General features: G+C 46.1%; 1 protein-coding gene across 1 annotated transcript in view; it reads left to right on the top strand.

The window, feature by feature from the left end:
• Nucleotides 1-24453, top strand: part of HFM1 (helicase for meiosis 1) — a 2166952-nt gene extending 2142499 nt beyond the window's left edge. Inside the window, exon 25 of the mRNA XM_069233212.1 lies at nucleotides 24278-24453. Coding sequence (XP_069089313.1) covers nucleotides 24278-24453 — 176 coding nt within the window. The remainder of the gene's footprint in view (nucleotides 1-24277) is intronic.
• The last annotated feature ends 303 nt before the right edge of the window (nucleotides 24454-24756 follow it).

Genomic DNA, 24756 nt, shown 5'->3' with positions numbered 1-24756 from the left:
CTTTGCACCTAACCTTCACTAGGTGAGGGTTAGACATATAGGTGACTTATAAGTTACTTAAGTGCAGTGTAAAATGGCTGTGAAATAACGTGGACGTTATTTCACACAGGCTGCTGTGGCAGTACTGTGTAATATTGGTATGAGCTCCCTATGGGTGGCAAAAGAAATGCTGCAGCCCATAGGGATCTCCTGGAACCCCAATACCCTGGGTACCTAGGTACCATATACTAGAGAATTATAAGGGTGTTCCAGTGTGCCAATCAGAATTAATAAAAAATGGTCACTAGCCTGCAGTGACAATTTTAAAAGCAGAGAGAGCATACACACTGAGGTTCTGGTTAACAGAGCCTCAGTGATTCAGTTAGGCACCACACAGGGAACACATGTAGGCCGCAAACTATGAGCACTGGTGTCCTGGCTAGCAGGGTCCCAGTGACACATATCAAACACACTGACAAATAGGGTTTCCACTATGAGCACTTGGGCCCTGGCTAGCAGGATCCTAGTGAGACAGTAAAACACCCTGACATATACTCACAAACAGGCCAAAAGTGGGGGTAACAAGGCTAGAAAGAGCCTACCTTCCTACATTGGTTAGCAGAATCCCAGTGGCACAGTAAAGTATACTGACGAAAACAGTGAAACATACTGACAGGTACGCCACAAACCATAATCACTGGCGCCCTGACTAGCAGGATCCCAGGACACAGTCAAAACACACTGACAGACAGGCCGAAATTGGGGGTAAGCATTCTAGAACGAGGCTACTTTCCAACAGCAAGAAATCCATGCACTTCAAAGAACGTTTTTGGAAGCTTCTACCACTTTCCAGAACAATGGCACCAGTATATAAAAATAGGACCTTCAGACCCACTCTTCAGTTTACTACTGGACTGTGAAAGAACACACAGAGAACTTCCTGCTGCTGTGACCTGCTGTGCATCCTGCCAGACTTCTGCTGTAATTGGAAGGACTGCTTGCTGCCTGGAATCTGCCTTGAACCCTCAGAGGCCAGCCCTGCTGTAGAGCCCTACAGCTTTACCTGCACTGAAGACTCCCAGTGTGACTTCAAGGGCTAGTTTGCTGGCTTCCTGTTCACACAAAAGTCTCCCACCATCTTAAACCTGCACTGGGACCCAGCCTGAATGAGTCCTGATCCTTAAGAAGTGTCCCACCAGTCCTGGACCCTTGGTTGTGGTGCTGAAGGCACCCAGATGGCTGATTCTCAAAACTGAGGACTTAAGACAATTTCGGACAAAACCGCTCTGAGAACAAGGAGGAGACTGAGATGAACTTGTTCCCCTATCTGTCCAAAGTGCATGGCAGGTCAGCTTGACATTGCTGCTTCTCCCGCTATGTTTTTCTCCATAGCAGCAAATCATTTTCAGCGGGATATCTGTCCTTGTGGAACTGTCACTGGCTACTGCTCTCTGCCTTGTCCCTCTGGAGATTTTCGACGTCCATTCTAATGACTAAGTCCGAATGTAGAAATCTTCACTGCAGCTGACAGAGCTCCCTCCTCAGAAATCTCCTGTAGCCTTTCCCCACTGAACTTTACCTTCTCAGACACTTTTTCTGGGAATTCCTTCTAAGTACGAAGATAAACGCTGACCTGTTCCAAATCCAGCTCCAGCATGGTCGGTGATAGTTTTCAATTTTGACCCGGTCTCACACGACTAGATCTCTGTGATTGGCGCGTTTATCTTTTAGGTGCTAGTTTTTACAAAAAACTTAACAAATTCATACCTCTAGTTCTGCTGATTGCATTTTTGTCATTTTGGTGTCTAGTAATTGACTAAGATTTACTCTATTTTCCTAAATTGGATTGAGATTTTTCTTGTGTTGTGTTTTCACTTTATTACCGCTTGTGTGCTGCATAAATACTTACACATTAATCCTGACTACTTTTTGTGCTATGCTACCCCGGGCTAAGCCCAGGTTAATTTAGTGACTTTTTGTGGGTCACCCTGCAAGGGATTGTGGATGTTGCTTGACCAGACTCACACCACACTCAACCAACAACCTAGTTTCTCACATTGGTGTTCAGCAATGTGGATCAAAACTAGAACTTGTGTTTGTGCAGTACCATATATTCATTAGTGTTGCACAAAATTCCCACATAACAATCTGAGATGAAAGTGACCACTTTTTAAATTCTTCCTCAGTTTTTCCATTGGCGGTTTTCTTCGTTTTCTAAATTTAAGTTCCCTACCTCCCTTTTTGCACTACGAAGAGCAGCTGTACGACTATGACACCCTCAGCAGGGCTGAACTGCGGAAACTCTGCCAGCAGAGGTGGCTGAAAGGAGACAAAAAGTCTACCAAACTGAATCTCCAGGTAGCTCTTAGGGTCTTTGATGGGGTGCAGAGATAGCAGTCCACCTCAGAGAAGGATGATGGTGATGGCAATAAGGAGGAGGGAGTACAGGCAGACGATGAAGAGAGAGAGGGCCAACGCAGGGTCCTGATCTGCCAAGAGAGCTCAACTCCACCCCAGCAGATGGCAACAATGACCTGGATGCCCAAGATGGAGCAGGGAGCAGTGTGTCTGCCAGGGGCTTGAACCCACAGGAGCTGGAGTTCAGAAGAGAGGAGAGGAAACTCAAGATGGAATGACCCAAGTTAAAACTAGAAAAGGAGTAGGCTGGGAGATCCTTAGAAGAAACAGACTAGCTATGGAGGAGAGGAGGAGTGTCCATGAGCTCAGTCTCAGAGAGCTGGACCTAAGACCAAAACAGATGGGGTCGAGCAGTATTGGTGGCAGTGTATCAGCAATGCCCAGTGGAGAGGTGAGGGTCTTCGTTCCCACGCAACTAGTGCTCAGTTATGTGGTGGGAGATGATAAAGATAAATAGTTCTCAGCATATGAGGTAGCTCTGAGGGTTTAGAAGGTCCCAGAGGAGTACTGCGGGGTAGCTTGTAGAGGTATATGCCCATGGTGGTAGACGGACGCACTCCTTACACTTGAGGTAGAAGACCAGACCAAGTATGCCCCCATGAAGACCATTTTTCAGAGCAAATTTGGGTTGACACCTGAGAAATACCAATGGAGGATCAGGGCCAGCCACAAACTCCCAAACCAAACTTTAGGTGGAATTTATTCCAGCAAGGCACTGAAGGGCTGGGTGAGGGGTCGCAAAGTGGATGATTTTGGTTGGCTCTACAATCTGGTTCTGAGGGAGCACATGCTCAATAACTGTTTTACAGAGCTGCACCAACACCTAGACAGTAAGCTTGCTGACCCCCAGGAAGCTTGCTGAGAAGGTGTACCTCTGGGTCAACACCAGAGTGTCCAAAAATAAGGGTGGTTCAGGTTCCACCCAGAAGAGTGAGGGGAGATCAAGGGAGATCAAAAAATGGAGGGATGGGGAGGATTTATGGTCCAGTGTATAGCCTCCCAATAGCTATACTAATAAAGATAATACACTCTTCCAGCTAGAAAAAAGAGAGGATACTCAAGAGGGGTCCTAATTTTTAGAAGCAAAAAACCTCACACACCCAAAAGGGTGTCATGCTTCATCATCGGAGTTACTCCTCGTCAGACCGGCGCTGCAATGTCTGACGGGCACCACCCCGAATGGGGGGGCTCTTTACCGGAGATCTTATCAGTGATGATGCCACGACCCTAAATGTAAGTGTAAAGAAAGGAGATCAAAAGATAGGGGTTTAAAATTGACTCTCTAAACCTAAAGTGAATAATCCTTTTATTAGTCCAAACGGGGGTCAGAGGCCAAGATTAAAAATAGTCACAAGAGTGAAACAGAGGTAATGGTCAATCACTCTATAACGAAAAAGAAAAGAGGGTGGGGAACTTCCAAGCCATCCCTCATAGGGGTCAACATGTTTCACGTCTCTTGTGGCCCATATGGGTCCAGTGACGCTTCTTCTGGACCAGTTGACTATATGTATCTCCTATTCATAAAAAAAGTGGATAACTACAACCTGAAATTGTCAGAACAAACGTATCCAATCACTTACACTAGTATGGGAAGGATCTATCATTCCTAACTGTCGCCCGTCCCCATTAGGGAGCGCGCTACATGGGACAACATGGACCAGTGGTTGTGAGAAAGTAGCCTCTTTCTAGCCTTGTTACCCCCACTTTTGGCCTGTTTGTGAGTATATGTCAGGGTGTTTTCACTGTCTCACTGGGATCCTGCTAGCCAGGACCCAGTGCTCATAGTGAAAACCCTATGTTTTCAGTATGTTTGTTATGTGTCACTGGGACCCTGCCAGACAGGGCCCCAGTGCTCATAATTGTGCCTTGTATGTGTTCCCCGGACTTTGTGAGTGCGGGGACACCATTACACGCGTGCACTATACATAGGTCACTACCTATGTATAGTGTCACAATGGTAACTCCGAACATGGCCATGTAACATGTCTAAGATCATGGAATTGCCACCCCAATGCCATCCTGGCATTGGGGAGACAATTCCATGATCCCCCGAGTCCCTAGCACAGACCAGGGTACTGCAAAACTGCCTTTCCCGGGGTTTCACTGCAGCTGCTGCCAACCCCTCAGACAGGTTTCTGCCCTCCTGGGGTCCAGCCAGGCCTGGCCCAGGAAGGCTGAACCAAGGACTTCCTCAGAGAGAGGGTGTTACACCCTCTCCCTTTGGAAAAAGGTGTCAGGGCTGGGGAGGAGTAGCCTCCCCCAGCCTCTGGAAATGCTTTGATGGGCACAGATGGTGCCCATCTCTGCATAAGCCAGTGTACAACGGTTCAGGGATCCCCCAGCCCTGCTCTGGCGTGAAACTGGACAAAGGAAAGGGGAGTGACCACTCCCCTGACCTGCACCTTCCAGGGGAGGTGCCCAGAGCTCCTCCAGTGAGCTCCAGACCTCTGCCATCTTGGAAACAGAGGTGCTGCTGGCACACTGGACTGCTCTGAGTGGCCAGGGCCAGCAGGTGACGTCAGAGACTCCTTCTGATAGGCTCTTACCTGTGTTGCTAACCTATCCTCCTTCCTATGTAGCCAAACCTCCTTTTCTGGCTATTTAGAGTCTCTGCTTTGGGGAACTCTTTAGATAACGAATGCAAGAGCTCTTCAGAGTTCCTCTGCATCTCTTCACCTTCTGCCAAGGAATCGACCGCTGACTGCTCAGGACGCCTGCAAAACCACAACAAAGTAGCAAAGACGACTACTGCAAACTTGTATCGCTGATCCTGCCGCCTTCTCGACTGCTTTCCTGGTGGTGCATGCTGTGGGGGTAGTCTGCCTCCTTTCTGCACTAGAAGCTCTGAAGAAATCTCCTGTGGGACGACAGAATCCTGCAACCGCAGGCACCAAAAGAACTGCATCACCGGCCGTCTAGGTTCCCTCTCAGCACGACGAGCGTGGTCCCTGGAACTCAGCAACTCTGTCCAAGTGACTCCCACAGTCCAGTGACTCTTCAGTCCAAGTTTGGTGGAGGTAAGTCCTTGCCTCCCCACGCTAGACTACATTGCTGGGTACCGTGTGATTTGCAGCTGCTCTGGCTCCTGTGCACTCTTCCAGGATTTCCTTTGTGCACAGCCAAGCCTGGGTCACCGACACTCTAACCTGCAGTGCACAACCTCCTGAGTTGTCCTCCGGCGTCGTGGGATCTCCTTTTGTGACTTCGGGTGAGCACCGGTTCACTCCTCTTCGTAGTGCCTGTTCAGGCACTTCTGCGGGAGCTGCCTGCTCCTGGGAGGGCTCCCTATCTTGCTGGGCACCCCCTCTGTCTTCTCATGCAATTGGCGACATCCTGGTCCCTCATGGGCCACAGCAGCATCCAAAAACCCTAACCACGACCCTTGCAGCTAGCAAGGCTTGTTTGCAGTCTTTCTGCGTGGGAACACCTCTGCAAGCTTCTTCACGACGTGCGACATCCATCCTCCAAAGGGGAAGTTTCTAGCCCTCTTCGTTCTTGCATAATCTACAGCTTCTACCATCCGGAAGCAGCTTCTTTGCACCCTCAGCTGGCATTTCCTGGGCATCTGCCCAATCCCGACTTTGTTGCGACTCTTGGACTTGGTCCCCTTGTTCCACAGGTACTCTCGTCTGGAAATCCACTTTGGTTGCATTGCTGGTGTTGGTCTTCCTTGCAGAATTCCCCTATCACGACTTCTGTGCTCTCTGGGGAATATAGGTGCACTTTACACCTACTTTTCAGAGTCTTGGGGTGGGATATTTTTCTAACCCTCACTGTTTTCTTACAGTCCCAGCGACCCTCTACAAGCTCACGTAGGTTTGGGGTCCATTTGTGGTTCGCATTCCACTTTTGGAGTATATGGTTTGTGTTGCCCCTATACCTATGTGCTCCTATTGCAATCTATTGTGACTGTACATTGCTTGCATTACTTCCTTTTGCTATTACTGCATATTTTTGGTATTGTGTACATATATCTTGTGTATATTTGCTATCCTCATACTGAGGGTACTCACTGAGATACTTTTGGCATATCGTCATAAAAATAAAGTACCTTTATTTTTAGTATATCTGTGTATTGTGTTTTCTTATGATATTGTGCATATGACACCAGTGGTATAGTAGGAGCTTTGCATGTCTCCTAGTTCAGCCTAAGCTGCTCTCCATAGCTACCTTCTATCAGCCTAAGCTGCTAGAAACACCTCTTCTCCACTAATAAGGGATAACTGGTCCTGGTACAGAGTGTAAGTAACCCTTGGTACCCACTACAAGCCAGGCCAGCCTCCTACAGTAGTCAGGCGCAAAACTACTTTGTTGTTGGTGCTCCTGAAAGCGGGAAACCTACCTGGGTCCGTGTCTCCCGAATGAATGGGATCAAGGGAGACACAGACAAGTCACAGGCTAAGGAGGACGTTAAGGGTTCCCATGCCCCTTCTGAGAGGAGGGAGGGATGTTCTATGGGGCCGTGGCCCAGAGCAGCCCATTTCCCACCTTACTGCTTTGATGGTTCTCAGCTAGAACACAAGCAGGATGTCTTTGTCTGCCATAGAAACCACACACTGGTTGAACCTCTACAGGGGTGGTCAATATGGCCTTGGAGTAGGTAGTCCCCTGGGGTAGGATGTAGATCATGCCCAATCTCCCTTAGTTGGGGGGAGGGGATTTGAAGTCACAGGGTTGACTGGTGTTTCCTGATGGTGGAAATCATCATTTCCATGAGGTCAAGGTGAATGGGGTCCCTGAATGGGGTCCCTGTCACTGCTCTGAGGGACATCAGGACTAGCCAGACCATGGTAGTGAAAAGGCTGGTTTCACCAGAGCAGTACACCGCTCATGTGTGTAGGGTAACTCAGGGCCAGACGCAGGTCTTTGTCTGCCCAATGTCCCCGGTGTCCCTGGAGTGGGGCAGGAAGCTGACCTGGAGAAGAGTCATAGTTAGTCTCCATATGCCCATTGACTGTATCCTGGGGAAGAGTCATAGTTAGTCTCCATATGTCCATTGTCTGTATCCTGAGGAATGAATTGATAATGGTGATGGAAGAGCGAGGAGGAACAGCAGCACAGGGTGCCCTGAAAGCTCAGACATCTACCAGCTACAGAGACCCAGATGGAGGGGCAAATGGAAGATGGACTCACCTTTACCCCTGTTCAGCCAAGTGGGACAGATCCTGGGCTGAGTGACCAGTCTCAGGTTATCTCCCCTGGAATGGCGGGAAGGATAGTGGAAAAAGGGTGCCTAACATCTGGGCTGTTGCCCCTTAAGCTGAGAAACCATGGAGGTCAGAGACCCCTGGACGTCCTGGGGCCTGGCTCTTGATATTGACAGCTGTCAGGGCCTCTGTTAGTTGCTTTCCATCAGAAAGGTTGGGGACAAAAGCCTAATCAAGAGGTAGAATGGGCCACAACACTTTGTTGGCCATGGTTTTACTGTCTGCCTACTGTGGTGCATTTGTGAACAAATTAAAGTTGGGTGCTGCACAGATGGGGTCCACAGTGAGGAGAATGGTTACTGATGGGTCAGTTCAGTGGCTCAGGATAGTGTGGACAAAGGGTCCAACTGAATTCAGATGGGCGTAGAACTGACCAGTGCCTCTGCAGTAGAGAGTCACTGTCTCCATTTTATTGCCTAAGAAAGGAATCCCATCAAGGTATTAATTAGACTCCCCTGGTTTGAGACTGGATCAGGGTTGTGTTAGACCTGGCCCTCTCTGCAGAGTCACCCCCAATCTATTTGCCTTTTTGCATTCACTTTTTGTTGAATTTGTATTTGTTGGCCTTAGGACTCTGTACTCTACCACTGCTAACCAGTGCTAAAGTGTATGCCTCTCTACCCAAAACATGGTAAATTGGCTACTACCCAATTGGCATATTTATTTTACTTGTAAGTCCCTTGTAGAGTGGTGTACCATACATCCAGCGCCTGTAAATTAAATGTTACCAGTGGGCCTGCAGCATTTACTGTTCCACCCACTTAAGTAGCACCTTAAAACATTTTCCAAGTCTGTCACTACAGCCTGAATGCAATGTTAAGCAACCATGTCGACATGCAATTTAAACGCCCTTGCCAAGCCTTAAATTCACCTTCTATTACATATATGTTACCCCCAAGGTAGGCCCTAACCCACAGGCATTGTAAATAAAAGGTTAGATATGCACTTTAAGATTTTACTTGTCCTGGTAGTGAAAAACGGCGCAATTCATTTATCACTACTGTGAGGCCTACCCCTCCCATAGGATAACATTGGGGATCTCTTATTTTGTTTAATAATCTGTAATTTTCAAGTAAGAGCTGGTAGTTATAATATGTTTGGTGTCTATGAAATTGTAATGATGAACCCTTTTTAATGGTATAGTCATTTTTTTTCATTACAATTTTGAAAAAGCCACTTTTAGAAAGTTGCCATTTTCCTGCCCTTAGCCCTTTGTGACTGCAGCCTGTCTAGGGTCACATCACAAGGTGTAGCTGACAGACCTTTTGAATTCTTCCAGACGGACACACAATAGAAGAATTAAATGTGCCTCACGGGGTCATTGGCTGATAGGATGAGGCGGAGTTGAGCACAGCCCACATCCAACTGAATAGCATGTTCTTTTGCCTTCACACAAATGGCCAAACAACCTGATGTTGTCTCTGCAGCCAATTTTGAGCCAGAGCAGGGATAGCAGGAAATTCCATGAACTTCAAGAATCTTTCTAGAAGATTCTCATACCTTCCAGAAGAAGGGAACCAGCATATAAAAATAGGACCTTCAGACCCACTTACATTTCACTACTGGAACTGCAGAAGGACTCACAGAGCACTGCCTGCTTCTGTGACCTGCAGTGTAGTACACTCTGCCAGACTACTGCTGTAGCTGGAAGGTCGGTTTTGCTGGTTGGGGCTTGCCTTGAATCCTCAGAGTTCAGCCCTTCTGTTAAGCCCTACATCTTCACCTGCACTGAAGACTACCAGTGGGACTCCAAGGGCTAGTTTTCTGGCCTCCTGTTCAGAGTCAAAAGGACACAAGTCTCTGATCATCTTGAACTGCACCTGGACTCTGCCTGAGTGAGTCCTGGACCCTTGGTTGTGGAGCTAAAGGTACCCAGATGGCCAAATCCCAAAACTGAGGACTTGGAAAATGTTTGGCCACAATCTGCTCTAAAAACTAGGAGGAGACTGGGTCCAAATTGTATTTGCCTGGGGTACATCTCTTATCAAATTGTCACTTCTCCTGCTACATTATTCTCCATAGCAGCTAATGCTTTTCAGCGGTCCTTCACAAAAGAGGTATCCAACCTCTTGGAACTGTCTTTGGCTATAGCCCTCTGCTTTGTCCCGCTGGAGATTTTCAACTTCCATTTAGACAACTAAGGCCAAAATTTGAATCTTCACTGTAGTTTGGACCCAGGGCCGTCTGACAATGACACTCCCTTCTCAGACACCTCCTGCAGCCTAGCGCCACTGAACTTTACCTTCATAGACACTTTTTATCACAATTTCTTTTAAGTCCTAAGGTAAGCACTGACCAGGACCAATCCACTTCTTGTATCTGAACCTCGCTCCATCGCTGTCAGCCATAAACTTCAACTTTGACCCAGTCTTCCATGACTAAATGTCTACTGATCTTTTAGACACTAGTTTTTACTAAAACTTAAAAAATTCAAAACTCCAGTTCTATCCATTGGATCTTTGTCATTTTGGTGTCAATGTATTAACATTTACTCTAATTTTCTAAATTGTTTTACGTTTTTTCTTTTGTTGTGTTTTTATTTTATTACTGTTTGTGTGCTGCATAAATACGTTATACAAGTTAAACCTGACTCAAATGTGGCAAGCTACACAGGGTTAAACACAGGTTAATTTAATAACTTTTTGTGGTTCATCCTGGAAGGGATTTTCTGCTGTTCTTTTTCAGGATTCACATCCCAATGAACCAGCAGCCCCCTTTCCCACAGTTTGCAACCAGCAATACGCAATCATGCCATTCGTCACCTCTACACCAATTGGATGAATGCATTTTCCCTTTCTCTATATTCGTGCAATAGTTGTCATAATGCAAGATTTCCCTCTGGATAAGTGGGTGCAGATCCTGTGGCAGGCGGCTATTCCCCTCCTCTGATTCTTGATGTGCAGATGGTAGAGATGGTTTATAGATGTTTGATGTTGTTTGATTAGGTCTAAGTCGTAAACCTTTTGTAGCAGCCCTGCATCATAAGTCTGAGATCAGAAACCAAGTCCACTGGTACCTGCATCATGGGTCTCTGTTCATAATTTTCATATGTCAACTCATATGGGTCATCATTGTAGGCAGCTGCCTTTTTATGTATTGGGCCAATGTAAGGGCACACCATGCAAAAAGTGCAGACAACCCCAATTTGGTTTTGTAGGGTTTGTTTAATTATCCCAAGTGTTCTATTTGTAGTAGTGTGTTTGAACAGGTTAGACTTATCAGAGAAGAGTGTTAAGTATTTGTTGCATTCACAGAGTCAATACATGGCACAGACACATACTCAACGAAGAAATCTGAGACCAATTTTAAAAATAATATATATTTTCATATTATTTTAAACACCAAGATCATCAAAATCAGAAAAGTACTTTCAGAGTTAGCAATTTTAGAAGACAATATAAAAAAGTGCACAAATGCCAGTTCTTGAGGCATGCGCCTCGAACACAGAAATGGTTTCCTACGGAAGCAAAAACATTTACTGCTTAGGGGTACTTGTAGAAAGAGTTTAGGTGTGCCCTTTGGAACCTAAGATGCTACGGCACCAAGGTCCAAAGCAGTTTGGATTTACCTTCCCTGGTATGTCTGGCTGCAAAGTTGCTGCTCTGGTCGGTAGCATCGAACGCTACACTTGTCGAAAGCAATGTGAACACAAGCTGCAAGGTGGGACTTGGGGACAAGTCCAACAGAACCTCAAGGAGGAGCATAGCTCATGAGGGTCTTGAGAGCAAGGGGGTACAGTTGATTGGCATGAACCAAGGCTGCGGGGCACGGGCACAGAGATGTTTCTCTGGCTGGACCTTTCGATTGGAGGATCTCACGCTTCTTGGGGTGGCCTGCAGCAGGAATGAAAACAAGACAGCAGGGACACTCTAATGTGGTCTCACCTGTCCTGAAATCTCATGTGGTGCAGGATGGTTTTGACAGTGGTGGTGTCTGGACTGGACACTCAGCAAGCTGTGGTTGCTGCAAGTGCTCTGGTACCCAGGGTATTGGTGGTAGGGGGCTTCTGGAGGGTCTAGCATCTTGAAACTCAGAAGAGAGATTTGACTGACCTTCTAGAGCTGTAAAAAACTCTACCTGCCTTGATGTTCCCTCTGTGGAACAAATGACCAGCAAAAAAGTGTACAAGACAGATGTGGTTGGTGCGTGCAGATGAAGGGGGATGGCTCCTCCCCCCCCCCCAAGGGAAATGCTAGCTGGTTGGTGAAGCGATGGATGGTTTTCCAAGGGTTTGGAAGAATGCACAGCTTTTGGATAACTTGTGTTGGTGCAATTGTGGAGGTACCAGGAGCAGGGCAGGGTTTGGGGCTAAGTACGGTGTATGTCCTCAGTTCTTGCCATGACTCCTCTTCTTTGTCCTTTTTCTGTTACCAAGTAGACAAATCTGATTCCCTGGTGTCAGCGGGACCCCTAAATACTGAATTTAGGGGGCATTTAGGACAGTGTAGGGTAGTTCTCCTGGGTTGACTACACCCCCTACATCAGTGTTGTCCAACCTTTTTATCGCCGCGGACCGGTAAATGATTGATAATTTTTCCGTGGCCCGCTTGTCCCATTGTGTGACAAGCGGGCCACGGAAAAATTATCAAACATTTACCACCCGCCACAGTGGGGCGGCCCGGTGCTGATTGATCCACGGACCGGCACCGGTCCGCGGCCTGGGGGTTGGCGAACACTGCCTACATAACCACTTCCTGTGGTAAGTTGGCAGAACTGTAGGACGCTGGTGTGACTTATAGTGGGTACCTGATGGTAGTTACACCATGTGCCAGGTCCAGGTATCCCTTATTAGTAGATTAGTAGTGTTCTAGCAGCTTAGGCTGATAGAGGTAGCCATAGCAGAGCAGCTTAGGCTGACCTAGGAGACATGCAAAGCTCCTACATACCACTTATATCATATAGCACCATATCATAAGAATCACAATACTCAGAGTTACTAAAAATAACAGTACTTTATTTTAGTGAGAATGTGCCAAAAATATCTCATAGGATATACTCCCTTAGGTGGTAAGTAAAATACACAAAATATACACACAAACCAAAATCAGGTAAGTAAACAGTTAGAAAAGTAGTGCAAACACTGTAGAATACAATAGGATGAAATAGGCCTAGGGGCAACACAAACCATATACTCTTAAACTGGAATGCGAACCACAAATGGACCCCAGGCCTAGTGCAGTGTGTAGAGGTTCGCTGAAAGTGTAAGAAAACACTAAGGGTGTCCAAGATACCCCACTCCAAGACCCTGAAAAGTAGGAGTAAAGTTACCCTACTTCCCCAGAAACACACTAAAGTCGTGATGGGAGATTCTGCAAGGACAACAACTGACTGCAACGCAATGAAGACGGATTCCTGGACCTGAGGACCTGTAAAAGAAGCGGACCAAGTCCAAGAGTCACAAAAGTGTCCAGGGGGGCAGGAGCCCACTAAGCCCCAGATGAAGGTGCAAAAGGGCTGCCTCCGGGTAGAAGAAGCTGAAGATTCTGCAACAACGGAAGATGCCAGGCACTTCTCCTTTGCACAGAGGATGTCCCACGGCGTGCTGGAGGATTGTAGGAAAGTACCATCTTGCCTGGCATGTTACCCCCATTTTTCACTGTATGTATGTTGTTTTTAGCCCTTTTGTCACTGGGATCCTGCCAGGCAGGACCCCAGTGCTCATAGTATGTGCCCTGTATGTGTTCCCTGTGTGGTGCCTAACTGTATCACTGAGGCTCTGCTAACCAGAACCTCAGTGTTTATGCTCTCTCTGCTCTCTAAATTTGTCACTGCAGACTAGTGACTAAATTGACCAATTCTCATTGGCACACTGGTACACCCATATAATTCCATTGTATATGGTACTGAGGTACCCAGGGTATTGGGGTTCCAGGAGATCCCTATGGGCTGCAGCATTTCTTTTGCCACCCATAGGGAGCTCAGACAATTCTTACACAGGCCTGCCACTGCAGCCTGAGTGAAATAACGTCCAAGTGATTTCACAGCCATTTTTCACTGCACATAAGTAACTCATAAGTCACCTATGTGTCTAACCTTCACTTAGTGACGGTTGGGTGGCAAGTTACTTAGTGTGTGGGCACCCTGGCACTAGCCAAGGTGCCCCCACATCGTTCAGGGCAAATTCCCCGGACTTTGTGAGTGCGGGGACACCATTACACATGTGCACTATACATAGGTCACTACCTATGTATAACGTCACAATGGTAACTCTGAACATGGCCATGTAACATGTCTAAGATCATGGAATTGTCACCCCAATACCATTCTGGTATTAGGGGGACAATTCCATGATCCCCCGGGTTTTTAGCACAGAACCCGGGTACTGCCAAACTGCCTTCCCGGGGTTTCCACTGCAGCTGCTGCTGCCAACCCCTGAGACAGGATTCTGCCCTCCTGGGGTCTGGGCAGCCCCTGCCAAGGAAGGCAGAACAAAGGATTTCCTCTGAGAGAGGGTGTTACACACTCTCCCTTTGGAAATAGGTGTGAAGGGCTGGGGAGGAGTAGTCTCCCCCAGCCTCTGGAAATGCTTTGATGGGCACAGATGGTGCCCATCTCTGTATAAGCCAGTCTACACCGGTTCAGGGATCCCCCAGCCCTGCTCTGGCACGCAACTGGACAGAGGAAAGGGGAGTGACCACTCCCCTGACCAGTACCTCCCAGGGGAGGTGCCCAGAGCTCCTCCAGTGTGTCCCAGACCTCTGCCATCTTGGATTCAGAGGTGTTGGGGGCACACTGGACTGCTCTGAGTGGCCAGTGCCAGCAGGTGACATCAGAGACCCCCTCTGATAGGCTCTCACCTCTCTTGGTAGCCAATCCTCCTTTCTTGGGAGCCGAACCTCCTTTTCTGGCTATTTAGGGTCTCTCCTCTGGGGTATTCTTCAGATAACGAATGCAAGAGCTCACCAGAGTTCCTCTACACTTCCCTCTTCGACTTCTGCCAAAGATCGACCGCTGACTGCTCCAGGACGCCTGCAAAACCACAACAAAGTAGCAAGACGACTAGCAGCAACATTGTAGCGCCTAATCCTGCCGGCTTTCTCGACTGCTTCCTGGTGGTGCGGCTGTCTGTCTTCACCCTGCACTGAAAATCCCGAAGAAATCTCCCGTGGGTTGACGGAGTCTTCCCTCTGCTAACGCAGGCACCAAACTTCTGCATCACCAGTCCTCTGAGTCCCCTCTCATCTCCACGAACTTGGTCCCTGGAACACAGGAGCTATATCCTAGTGACCCCCACAGTCCATTGATCCTTCAGTCCAAGTTTGGTGGAGGTAAGTCCTTGCCTCCCCACGCTAGACTGCAAACCTATGTACTGTGTGATTTGCAGCTGCTCTGGCTTCTGTGCACTTTTCCAAGGATTCCTTTGTGCACAGCCTAGCCTGGGTCCCCAGCACTCAGTCCTGCAGTGCTCAACCCTCTGAGTTGGACTCCAATGTCGTGGGACCCTCCTTTGTGACTCTGAATTGACTACGGTTCACAAATCTTCTAAGTGCCTGCTCCGGTATGTCTGCAGATGCTGCCTGCTTCTGTGGGGGCTCTCTGAGTTGTTGAGTGCCCCCTCTGTCTCCTCCTTCAAGGGGCAACATCCTGCTCCTTCCTGGTCCTCAGCAGCACCCAAAAACCTCTACCGTGACCTTTGCAGCTAGCAAGGCTTGTTTGCGGTATTTCTGCATGGAAAGACTTCTTCAACATCCAGCATGCCGTGGGACATCTTTCATCCAAAGGAGAAGTTCCTAGTCCTTTTTGTTGTTGCAGAATCCTTGGCTTCTTTCACCCAGAGGCAGCCTCTTTACACCTTTATCTGGGGTTTCCTGGGCTCCTGCCCCCCTTGGACATTATCGCGACTCTTGGACTTGGTCCCCTTGCCTTGCAGGTCCTCAGGTCCAGGAATCCATCTTCAGTGTTTTGCTGGTGTTTGTGGTTCTTGCAGAATCCCCCTATCATGACTATTGTGTCATATTTGGCAGTAGGGGTACTTTACTCCTACTTTTCAAGGTCTTGGGGTGGGGTATCTTGGACACCCTGACTGTTTTCTTACAGTCCCAGCGACCCTCTACAAGCTCCCATAGGTCTGGGGTCCATTCGTGATTTGCATTCCACTTTTGGAGTATATGGTTTGTGTTGCCCCTAGACCTATGTTCACCTATTGCATCCTATTGTAATTCTACACTGTTTGCATTACTTTTCTTACTGTTACTTACCTGTTTTGGGTTTGCGTACATATAACTTGTGTATATTACTTACCTTCTATGTGAGGGTACTCTCTGAGATACTTGTGGCATATTGTCACTAAAATAAAATACCTTTATTTTTAGTAACTCTGAGTATTGTGTTTTCTTATGATATTGTGCTATATGATATAAGTGGTATAGTAGGAGCTTTGCATGTCTCCTAGTTCAGCCTAAGCTGCTTTGCCATGGCTACCTTCTATCAGCCTATGCTGCTAGAAACACCTCTATTCTACTAATAGGAGATAACTGGACGTGGCACAGGGTGTAAGTACCACAAGGTACCCACTATAAGCCAGGCCAGCCTCCTACACAAAGTCTTTGGTGTTATCTTGGCAGTCAGGCGTCCCTCCACCAAAATGGTATACGCCTGTCAATGGCATAAATTTGTGGCATGGTCTACCAACAAGTCTGTTGATTCCCTTTCTGCACCACTCTCTGATGTTCTCTTATTCATCCTTTCTTTGGCCCAGCAGAGCTGTGTTTTGGGCACCCTTAAAGGTTACTTATCGGCCATCTCAGCCTTTCTTAGATTGCCTGACCAACCTTCCTTATTCAAGCCTCTCATTCTTGGAAGGCTCACCCATTTGTTTCCTCTGACCCTGTTCCTTATGCCCCAGTAGGACTTGAACTTGATCTTAACTTAACTTATGTATGCCCCTTTTGAGCTGCAGCACAGCTGTCCCTTACGGCTCTTCACAATCAAGACTGCTTTTCTCACTGACATTACGTCTGTTCGCAGAGTGAGTGAGCTTCAAGCTCTTTCTTCCAAGCCACCATTTTTGTCTGCCCATCCTGACAAAATGTTGCTTTGTACAAGGGTCTCTTTCCTTCCTAAGGTTGTTTTGCCTTTTCACGTAGGCCAATCCATCATTTTGCTTACTTTTTACACACCCCAATATCCCTCTCATGAAGAGGAGAGACTTCACGTCTGGTTGGTGTTCTACCTCAATTGTACTTAATTTTCTGAGTGGACGACCAACTCCTGGTCGGATATGTGGGTGGGAAGAAAGGGTAGACAGTGCAGAAGCGTACCATCTTACAATGGGTGCTGCTCTGCATCAAAATATGCTATGCTTTGGCAAAGAAGCAACCATCAGAGGGCTTGCGTTCTCACTCTACCAGAGTGATTGCTGCTATCACTGCATTAGCATGCGGAGTTCCTGTCCTGGACATCTGCCAGGCAGCAACATGGGAATCCTTGCTTACATTCACCAAACACTACAGCCTGGACATTCAGGCCTGGAGAGACGGCTACTTTGGTCTTTCGGTCCTGCAAGAATGTTTAGTATGATCTTGGTCTGCAGCCCACCTCCGAAGATAGTATTGTTTGGCTATCTATTCTAAGGTGAGGAATCTGCAACTAGAAGTCTCTATCAGATGAACAAGTTACTTACCTTCAGTAATGATTTATCTGGCAGAGACATATTCTAGTTGCAGATTCCTTACCGACCCACTCATCCTCCCCGCTTGCGGACTGATTTCTAGGGACAGGGATTCCCCTTTCAGGCCCTTAGCCCCAGTGCACCAGCGCACCTCGGTGGTGCTTAATTATGACCGCGCCGTCATCACAGTGATCACAATGCCATCAATGGACGTGGATTCGACCGACGCCACTTAACGGTGTGCAAGGGTACTGCTCAAAGAAAAATCTCTGGCTCCAGTCTGACACCTGGGGGAAATTCTAACGTAAGGAATCTGCAATTAGAATGTGTCTCTACCAGATAAATCGTTACCAAAGGTACGTAACTTGTTCTTCAGAACAATTGTACTAACACACATTCCACATTTATCTATTACTACAGCGCAAAGGGCAAATTTTAGTTTTTTTCCACAGTGATGCAAAACTGAGATGTGAAAACAGTTAAATAGATCTGGTTAAAACAAATATAAATAAAAATACCACAACGTAAACAATATATGCAGCTTTGCATAGTACTATCTGCTATTTAATACCAATGTTGGGGGAGTGAACGGGCGTCATGATCAACTCAAGTCTTTGCTTCACGAGCCATAGCCCTTTCCTCACGCAACAATTGTAATAAATAGCGTATTAGGCCCTGCCAATCTGCATATATTTATTTATATACATGTATATATTATATAAAGTGCTATGAGATCCTTTGTGTGAGTATGACAATTCTGCGCTTATGATTGCACTGGATATTTCAGAAAAGAGAATTAGAATCACAGGTTTAGTGACATTTCCTTTTGCATGCTCGTTGTTTCTGTCTCCTTAGATTCTTTCTTCTGTTACTTGTTTTCCCACTCGTTTAACAAGGTATGCTCCTCACTGATGAGCCATTTGTGTTATTAAGAACCTATGAGGACGTCGGTGATCTTTTTTACAGAGTTTTTTTGTGTGTTTAGACATCTACTTATGAATGCCTGCCAAATTGTAACATTATATATGCATATAATAAAAGCTATTTGTTAATCATAGATGTAAGCAGACATGAACTAACTGTAACGTATTTTTAGGCAAGCACGGTGCTTCTCAGAAGTTTGAGATACATGGTGATTCAAAGTTTTCGTCTTACCTATATGATTTGAGGAATCGGAATGCAATTTCATCTGCTCCTCCTGTAAAACGTCTAAAGGTAATCTTATAAAGGCACTTTACGAACATTAACCCAAAGAATGATTTGATGATATATTTTGCATTTTAGGCATGAAGAAATATATTTTCGACTGCAAGTGAAAGACAATAAAGGCATACATTCACTATCTCTCTGATACTTAAATGTTTCATTGATTCAGTACACACCTACCAAGGGCTTTAGAAGCTATGGGCCAGATGTACGAAAGGATTTTACCCATTCTGTGTCTATGGGAAAAAGCTTTCGTACATATGGCCCTATATCTATTAGTCTGCAACAGGTGTACTCAACAGTGCACTACACCAGTCCTCAAGGTACTGGGAGTTGTAAGATATGGGTTATTAGTCATGGGGGATCACTTTAAGCAATAATTGCAATCCATGTCAAGGTGAACCTTCAAAGTCACTAAATTAACCTGAGTTCAAGACCCTGGCAGCTACAGCTTAGAACAGACAAGCTTAACTTGAGCAATGTGTAATGCATGTATGGAGTATCAAAACTGTAATAGAGTCAAAACACAATACAATAAAAACCCCAAACCAAATTACAAATACAGCTGAGGAAGGCTCCATGAGGTTGGATAGCCATTGGACGCAGTCCTGGTGAAACCAATGGTTTTTGGAGGGAAGGCTCCAAAATTGGGGGAAATCGAATTTCATACCTAGGAAAGGTCCCTGGCTAGCTAGATACTTTTTGCACATTCGCCCAGTCAAGATTTTTACATTCACACTTTAGTACTTTTTCTGAGCATGGAATTCTTCAGTGGGGCAAGGGTGAAGTCTGTAGCCAAAGACAGCTCCATGAGGCTGGATACATTTTCTCCAAGGTCCCGCTGAAATAAAATTTGCTCCTATTGAGAAGCACTGCACAAGAGAAACCCTAATCTTTAGTCCTGTGGCAATGTCCTTGGCTGGAAACGCTTGGTAGGTTAGTCTAGGCCCCCCTCATTTCTTGAAGTTCAAAGGTTCCCCGGGTTTTTAGGGTGGTAAGAGAAGACCAACCAGGCACAGCCAAGGGTTCTGGGACCTCAGACACAACACATGTGGGTCAGGACTCACTCCACCAAAGGCCAACAGCAATGTCAGGGGCAGTTTGAACTGGTCAGCTGGGCAGTTGCGGGAAGCCCTTTTAAAGTTTATTGTACACATGTAGCTTGAACAGGAGGCCAGACACTTCTTTGTCCTCAGTTCAAGCAGGACCAGCCCCTTACAGCTTCTCTCAGGTCACAGACAGAAGAAGGTCCATTCTTCTTCTTCTTCTCTTCCTCCTCAGACCCAGCAATTATTATAAAGATGTATACCTGGCACTAGCTTGTGGGTGAGGGTGATGCCTGCCCCTTCTTAAACGGTGACATAAAAGTTTGCCTGCGTAATCCTACCCACTTTTGCAGCAGTTCCTGTCTACCCTACTGCAAATAATCCTACAATGCCCTTCTCTGTCTAAATCCAAGAAAAGAAAAAAGGCAAAAAACTGCGTATTAAATAGATCAAAGACATCAACATCACACAAACAAATCTTGAGCTTGTAGAAGTTAATTTTGGTGACTTTAAATCAGTTGGGTTTGTTGACTGTGTCTGGTAGAGAATTAACTAAGGTTTGCATTCTTCCTCCTTTATAGAATGTATTATTCACAAGGCCAAAAACTCCATCTGTGCAGTATGCATTGAAATTAAATCCAAAGCACATGTTCTTCTGTGCACTCAACCAGAATCATGGCCAGATGTTGGGTTGCCTTGCAGGACTATTTTTAGGCTAAGTTGTCTTTCATGGAATATGTAGTGCTGCTTTTCAAGGCAATAAAAATATCTAAGGGAATAACCAGTCTCAACATTAGCTGCACCCTAATCACATATTATCTTAACAAACATGTCTGAAATGAACTGGGAAGGGCTCCCATTTATGAACTTGGAACCTAACTGATTTCCTGCTTTCTCAGAACGTGATGTTTCACACCATTTCCCCCTTAATGATATCACATAATATGAAGAGTTCCTTCACAACCTTAAATTGATAAGCTGGAATATACATGGACTTGAACAAAATAAAAACATGGTTTCAGGTTCTAATATTAGAACAAAAATCATGAAACCTAGTAGCCTGAAAGCACCAGAGCTGAAGGTTTTGTTCCCTTCTGTGAAAATGGTCAATAAATAGGTTGTCTTTTGGTAGGTGGGCTTGTTTACCTTTATTTCAATGAATATTGTCACAAACGTAATTATGATTAATATTTACAGTCAGTGGATACAAGTAAATTAGAGATTGGAACAGGAACAATTAAATACATTGGACAGGCCACCATTCATTAGGCTGGATTATTGCTCACCATATTTAAGGCTGTGGGTGAGGGTGATGCCTGCCCCTTCTTAAACGGTGACATAAAAGTTTGCCTGCGTAATCCTACCCACTTTTGCAGCAGTTCCTGTCTACCCTACTGCAAATAATCCTACAATGCCCTTCTCTGTCTAAATCCAAGAAAAGAAAAAAGGCAAAAAACTGCGTATTAAATAGATCAAAGACATCAACATCACACAAACAAATCTTGAGCTTGTAGAAGTTAATTTTGGTGACTTTAAATCAGTTGGGTTTGTTGACTGTGTCTGGTAGAGAATTAACTAAGGTTTGCATTCTTCCTCCTTTATAGAATGTATTATTCACAAGGCCAAAAACTCCATCTGTGCAGTATGCATTGAAATTAAATCCAAAGCACATGTTCTTCTGTGCACTCAACCAGAATCATGGCCAGATGTTGGGTTGCCTTGCAGGACTATTTTTAGGCTAAGTTGTCTTTCATGGAATATGTAGTGCTGCTTTTCAAGGCAATAAAAATATCTAAGGGAATAACCAGTCTCAACATTAGCTGCACCCTAATCACATATTATCTTAACAAACATGTCTGAAATGAACTGGGAAGGGCTCCCATTTATGAACTTGGAACCTAACTGATTTCCTGCTTTCTCAGAACGTGATGTTTCACACCATTTCCCCCTTAATGATATCACATAATATGAAGAGTTCCTTCACAACCTTAAATTGATAAGCTGGAATATACATGGACTTGAACAAAATAAAAACATGGTTTCAGGTTCTAATATTAGAACAAAAATCATGAAACCTAGTAGCCTGAAAGCACCAGAGCTGAAGGTTTTGTTCCCTTCTGTGAAAATGGTCAATAAATAGGTTGTCTTTTGGTAGGTGGGCTTGTTTACCTTTATTTCAATGAATATTGTCACAAACGTAATTATGATTAATATTTACAGTCAGTGGATACAAGTAAATTAGAGATTGGAACAGGAACAATTAAATACATTGGACAGGCCACCATTCATTAGGCTGGATTATTGCTCACCATATTTAAGGCTGTCCACCAGCCCACATTGGCTCCTCTGAAGCTACAGAGAGTTGGCTTAGTGTCTGCCATGTTTCAAGGGCCGCACAACATTTTTTTTTTTATTTCAGTAGCAAACCATCAAAGTGGGTTTCCTGGTGGTCTCGAACTGAAAAAAGTAACTGTTTGACCAAAATAGGGCAGACGGTCAAATGCCCATCAGGTCAGGGTTTCCAGTGACAGAGCCACCAAAGACACTGTAATCGGAAACATTACAATACAAACAACTCTAAATTGAGCAAGTGGATGTTACTTTTGTGGACAAGGTACTCCACCCTATTTGTGGAGAATTACCCTGTCCACGAAACTCTTAATCTGAAAAAGACTTTTAGCCACAGATTCCCTACCTCAAAATTATCCCCAGATGAATGTTGCGTGAAGCTTCCTCCTCCATAGGAGTGGTAGGAGCAGGGATCAATCTAGTATCTGGGGAGGTATCCAGTCCACTGGCATCCACCAAATCCTAACACAAGGAGTCCTCAGTGAGACCTAGGGACTGATATTCTTCAGTATTCATCTCCAAGTCCTAGCCCCTAGGAATAGGGCATAGCCTCTGGTATAGACTCCAGCCTGGATGGCATGGTTCCAGATGGACCCAGAGTCTGCATGAATCCAGGTGCCAGTAGGGGCCCCTCCTGAACCCAGGAGACCAAAGGAGCTTCAGTAGGGACATACTGCCCAGTTATGAGGTGCCTGGCCTCATTAAACTCTCAGGATTGGGTGGGGGTTGTACCAACTCCCAGAAACTCTGGAAGGCCCAGAGTCGGCCCAGGCACAGTCTCAACCATGGAGCTCGGCCTTGAATGCCAATGCTCCCTCATCTCATCGGATGACTTTGACAGATGGGGTGAAGTTGAAGACCTCTTTGACTTCTTGTTCTTTTTTTGTTCGTGTGACATACCTGAAAACCCACTGTAACCGGGCGCCTCCGGACGCCGGTTCCCCGTCGGAGCGAACGACCGCCGGCGGATACCCCGGGGGCACCCGAGGGATTCCTGACGTGATGACGTCCAACGTCATCCGTCAGACAAGAACAGCCGACAAAAGAAAAGCGCCGCGCGACCCAGAGGGAGACGCCGACGTCAAGGAGAGCCGGAGAGACGAATGCCACGGACCACCCAGAGAGAAGGGAAACCCCGCCGTAGACGAGGAACAACGGACGGAGAGCGAAAACCCTTGGGCGCCTCCCGCCCCTGCCGAGGCGAAGTCGGGAGATCCCCTACAAGCCGGCCACGTCCCTGGAGGGGCGTGGCCAAGCCAGGTACGAGCGTACCGGGGCTGGGGCTGGGGTTCTGGGTAGTTGGCTGAGTTTAAGGGGGCTAAGAAGGGAGGGCTGAGGTCGTGTAAAGAAGGGGAGCCCATTTGAACAGGAACACCGTTAAATAAAGGAATAATGACCAGTGTACAAACGTGTAAGGGGGTCACAGAAAGGGCACAACGAACGAAAGTCACAAGGGAAAAGTAAACCCCACATTCCTCCACCTCCACAGAACCCCCCCCCCCACTCCTTACTAACCCCAATTAACCGTGTATAAATAATTTTCCCCACTTACCTGTTCCTTTCTCCTTCTTTGTTTTTGGGAAATCCTGGGCCTTGAGAACCGGGTGAACAAGACCTCTCCCTCCGAACCGGACCAGGCCGTCCCAGGGACACCAAGGAACCCTGAAAAGAAAAGGGATTTTATATTAGTTTTGGACTTGGAATATAACAGTTTGGCGGAAAAGTTATTGCTATAATCCCAAACGAGCAAGAAAATAAACATACTACACCCTTAAGTGCCGCGTCTGTCACCTTCTTCCAATATCCCCTCGACTCGGGAAAAAGACCCCGCCACACCCACACAAATTTGAATGCAACAACGAGCATTTGTAGTTGCTCTGTGACTGATCCCAGGGCCTTCCTCTCAACCGGGATCGAGAGCATTGCAGCAGCACAAGTCAAGGGCTGAGGAGTTTGAGGGAGAGCTCCCTCAAGGTCTTGGGGTGCATGGAGTGACAATCAGCACAGAAGCAGATGAGGTGTGGATCCACCACCGATATTTGCCAGTGTCATATGCCACAGGGCTTAAAACCAGCCTTATTCTTGGGCATCCCGGCCCAATGTGACTGGGGTTGAGGGTAGCTCCTCTCTGGATCGGCTCTGAGTGGTGCAGAAAAAAAGAAATAACGCCAGCATGGTAGGGTGGTTGCTATATAAGCACTGGGCATGTCACTTCCGGTGTGAACGAGGGCGACAACACTGCAGCTGCTCATGAAACAATTTCCAGATCCTGTCTGACTTCTGGGGATAATTCTAAGGTAAGGAATTTCTGCCAGAGTCTCTAGCAAATAAGGTGTTACCAAAGGTAGGTAACTTGTTCATCTGGCCCTTTGATTCTGATTGAAAATATATATATATACTTGATTGGACCTGTACAAATCAATCAGAAAACTAAAATGAATTTTTTTTTTATGCCAAACAAGAAGTGTTAAAAAAGCCTGAAAGGGGCATCTGTTCAGTTGTCAATGAGAATTTGCAAGTGCCAGATATTAAACTGTTGATTGAGCTTCAAGCTCTGGAAAATGAAGTTCAAGGCATCCAGGAAGAAGTAACTGAAAAAACTGTCATTTCAACAATGAATCTTGTGGTTGACCAGTAAGATGTGACACCATTTAATTATTCTTCTACATTTGTTTCCAATCTTGCCAAGGACGGCTTAGACGTTTTAATAGAATTTGTCCCCCAGAAGAGTAAGGACTTGTACTGTACCAGGAGGAAATGAAGGCCCTGGCGTTCTGCCAACAGAATTGCCTCCTATAATTTAATAATTAAATTAAAATCTAATATGGATATGGTTGTGAGAAGTGCAAATAAAGGCGGAAACATTGTCCTGTGGCTGCTTTCAATGTATATGGAGGATGCTCTGTGTCAACTTTGGGATGTCAGTTGTTATGAAAAAAAA

Source organism: Pleurodeles waltl, chromosome 4_2 (genome assembly GCF_031143425.1).
Source record: "Pleurodeles waltl isolate 20211129_DDA chromosome 4_2, aPleWal1.hap1.20221129, whole genome shotgun sequence".
Classification (NCBI taxonomy): domain Eukaryota; kingdom Metazoa; phylum Chordata; class Amphibia; order Caudata; family Salamandridae; genus Pleurodeles; species Pleurodeles waltl.
The sequence above is the reverse complement of the archived record's forward strand: the minus strand, read 5'-3'. Positions and strand labels throughout refer to the sequence as shown.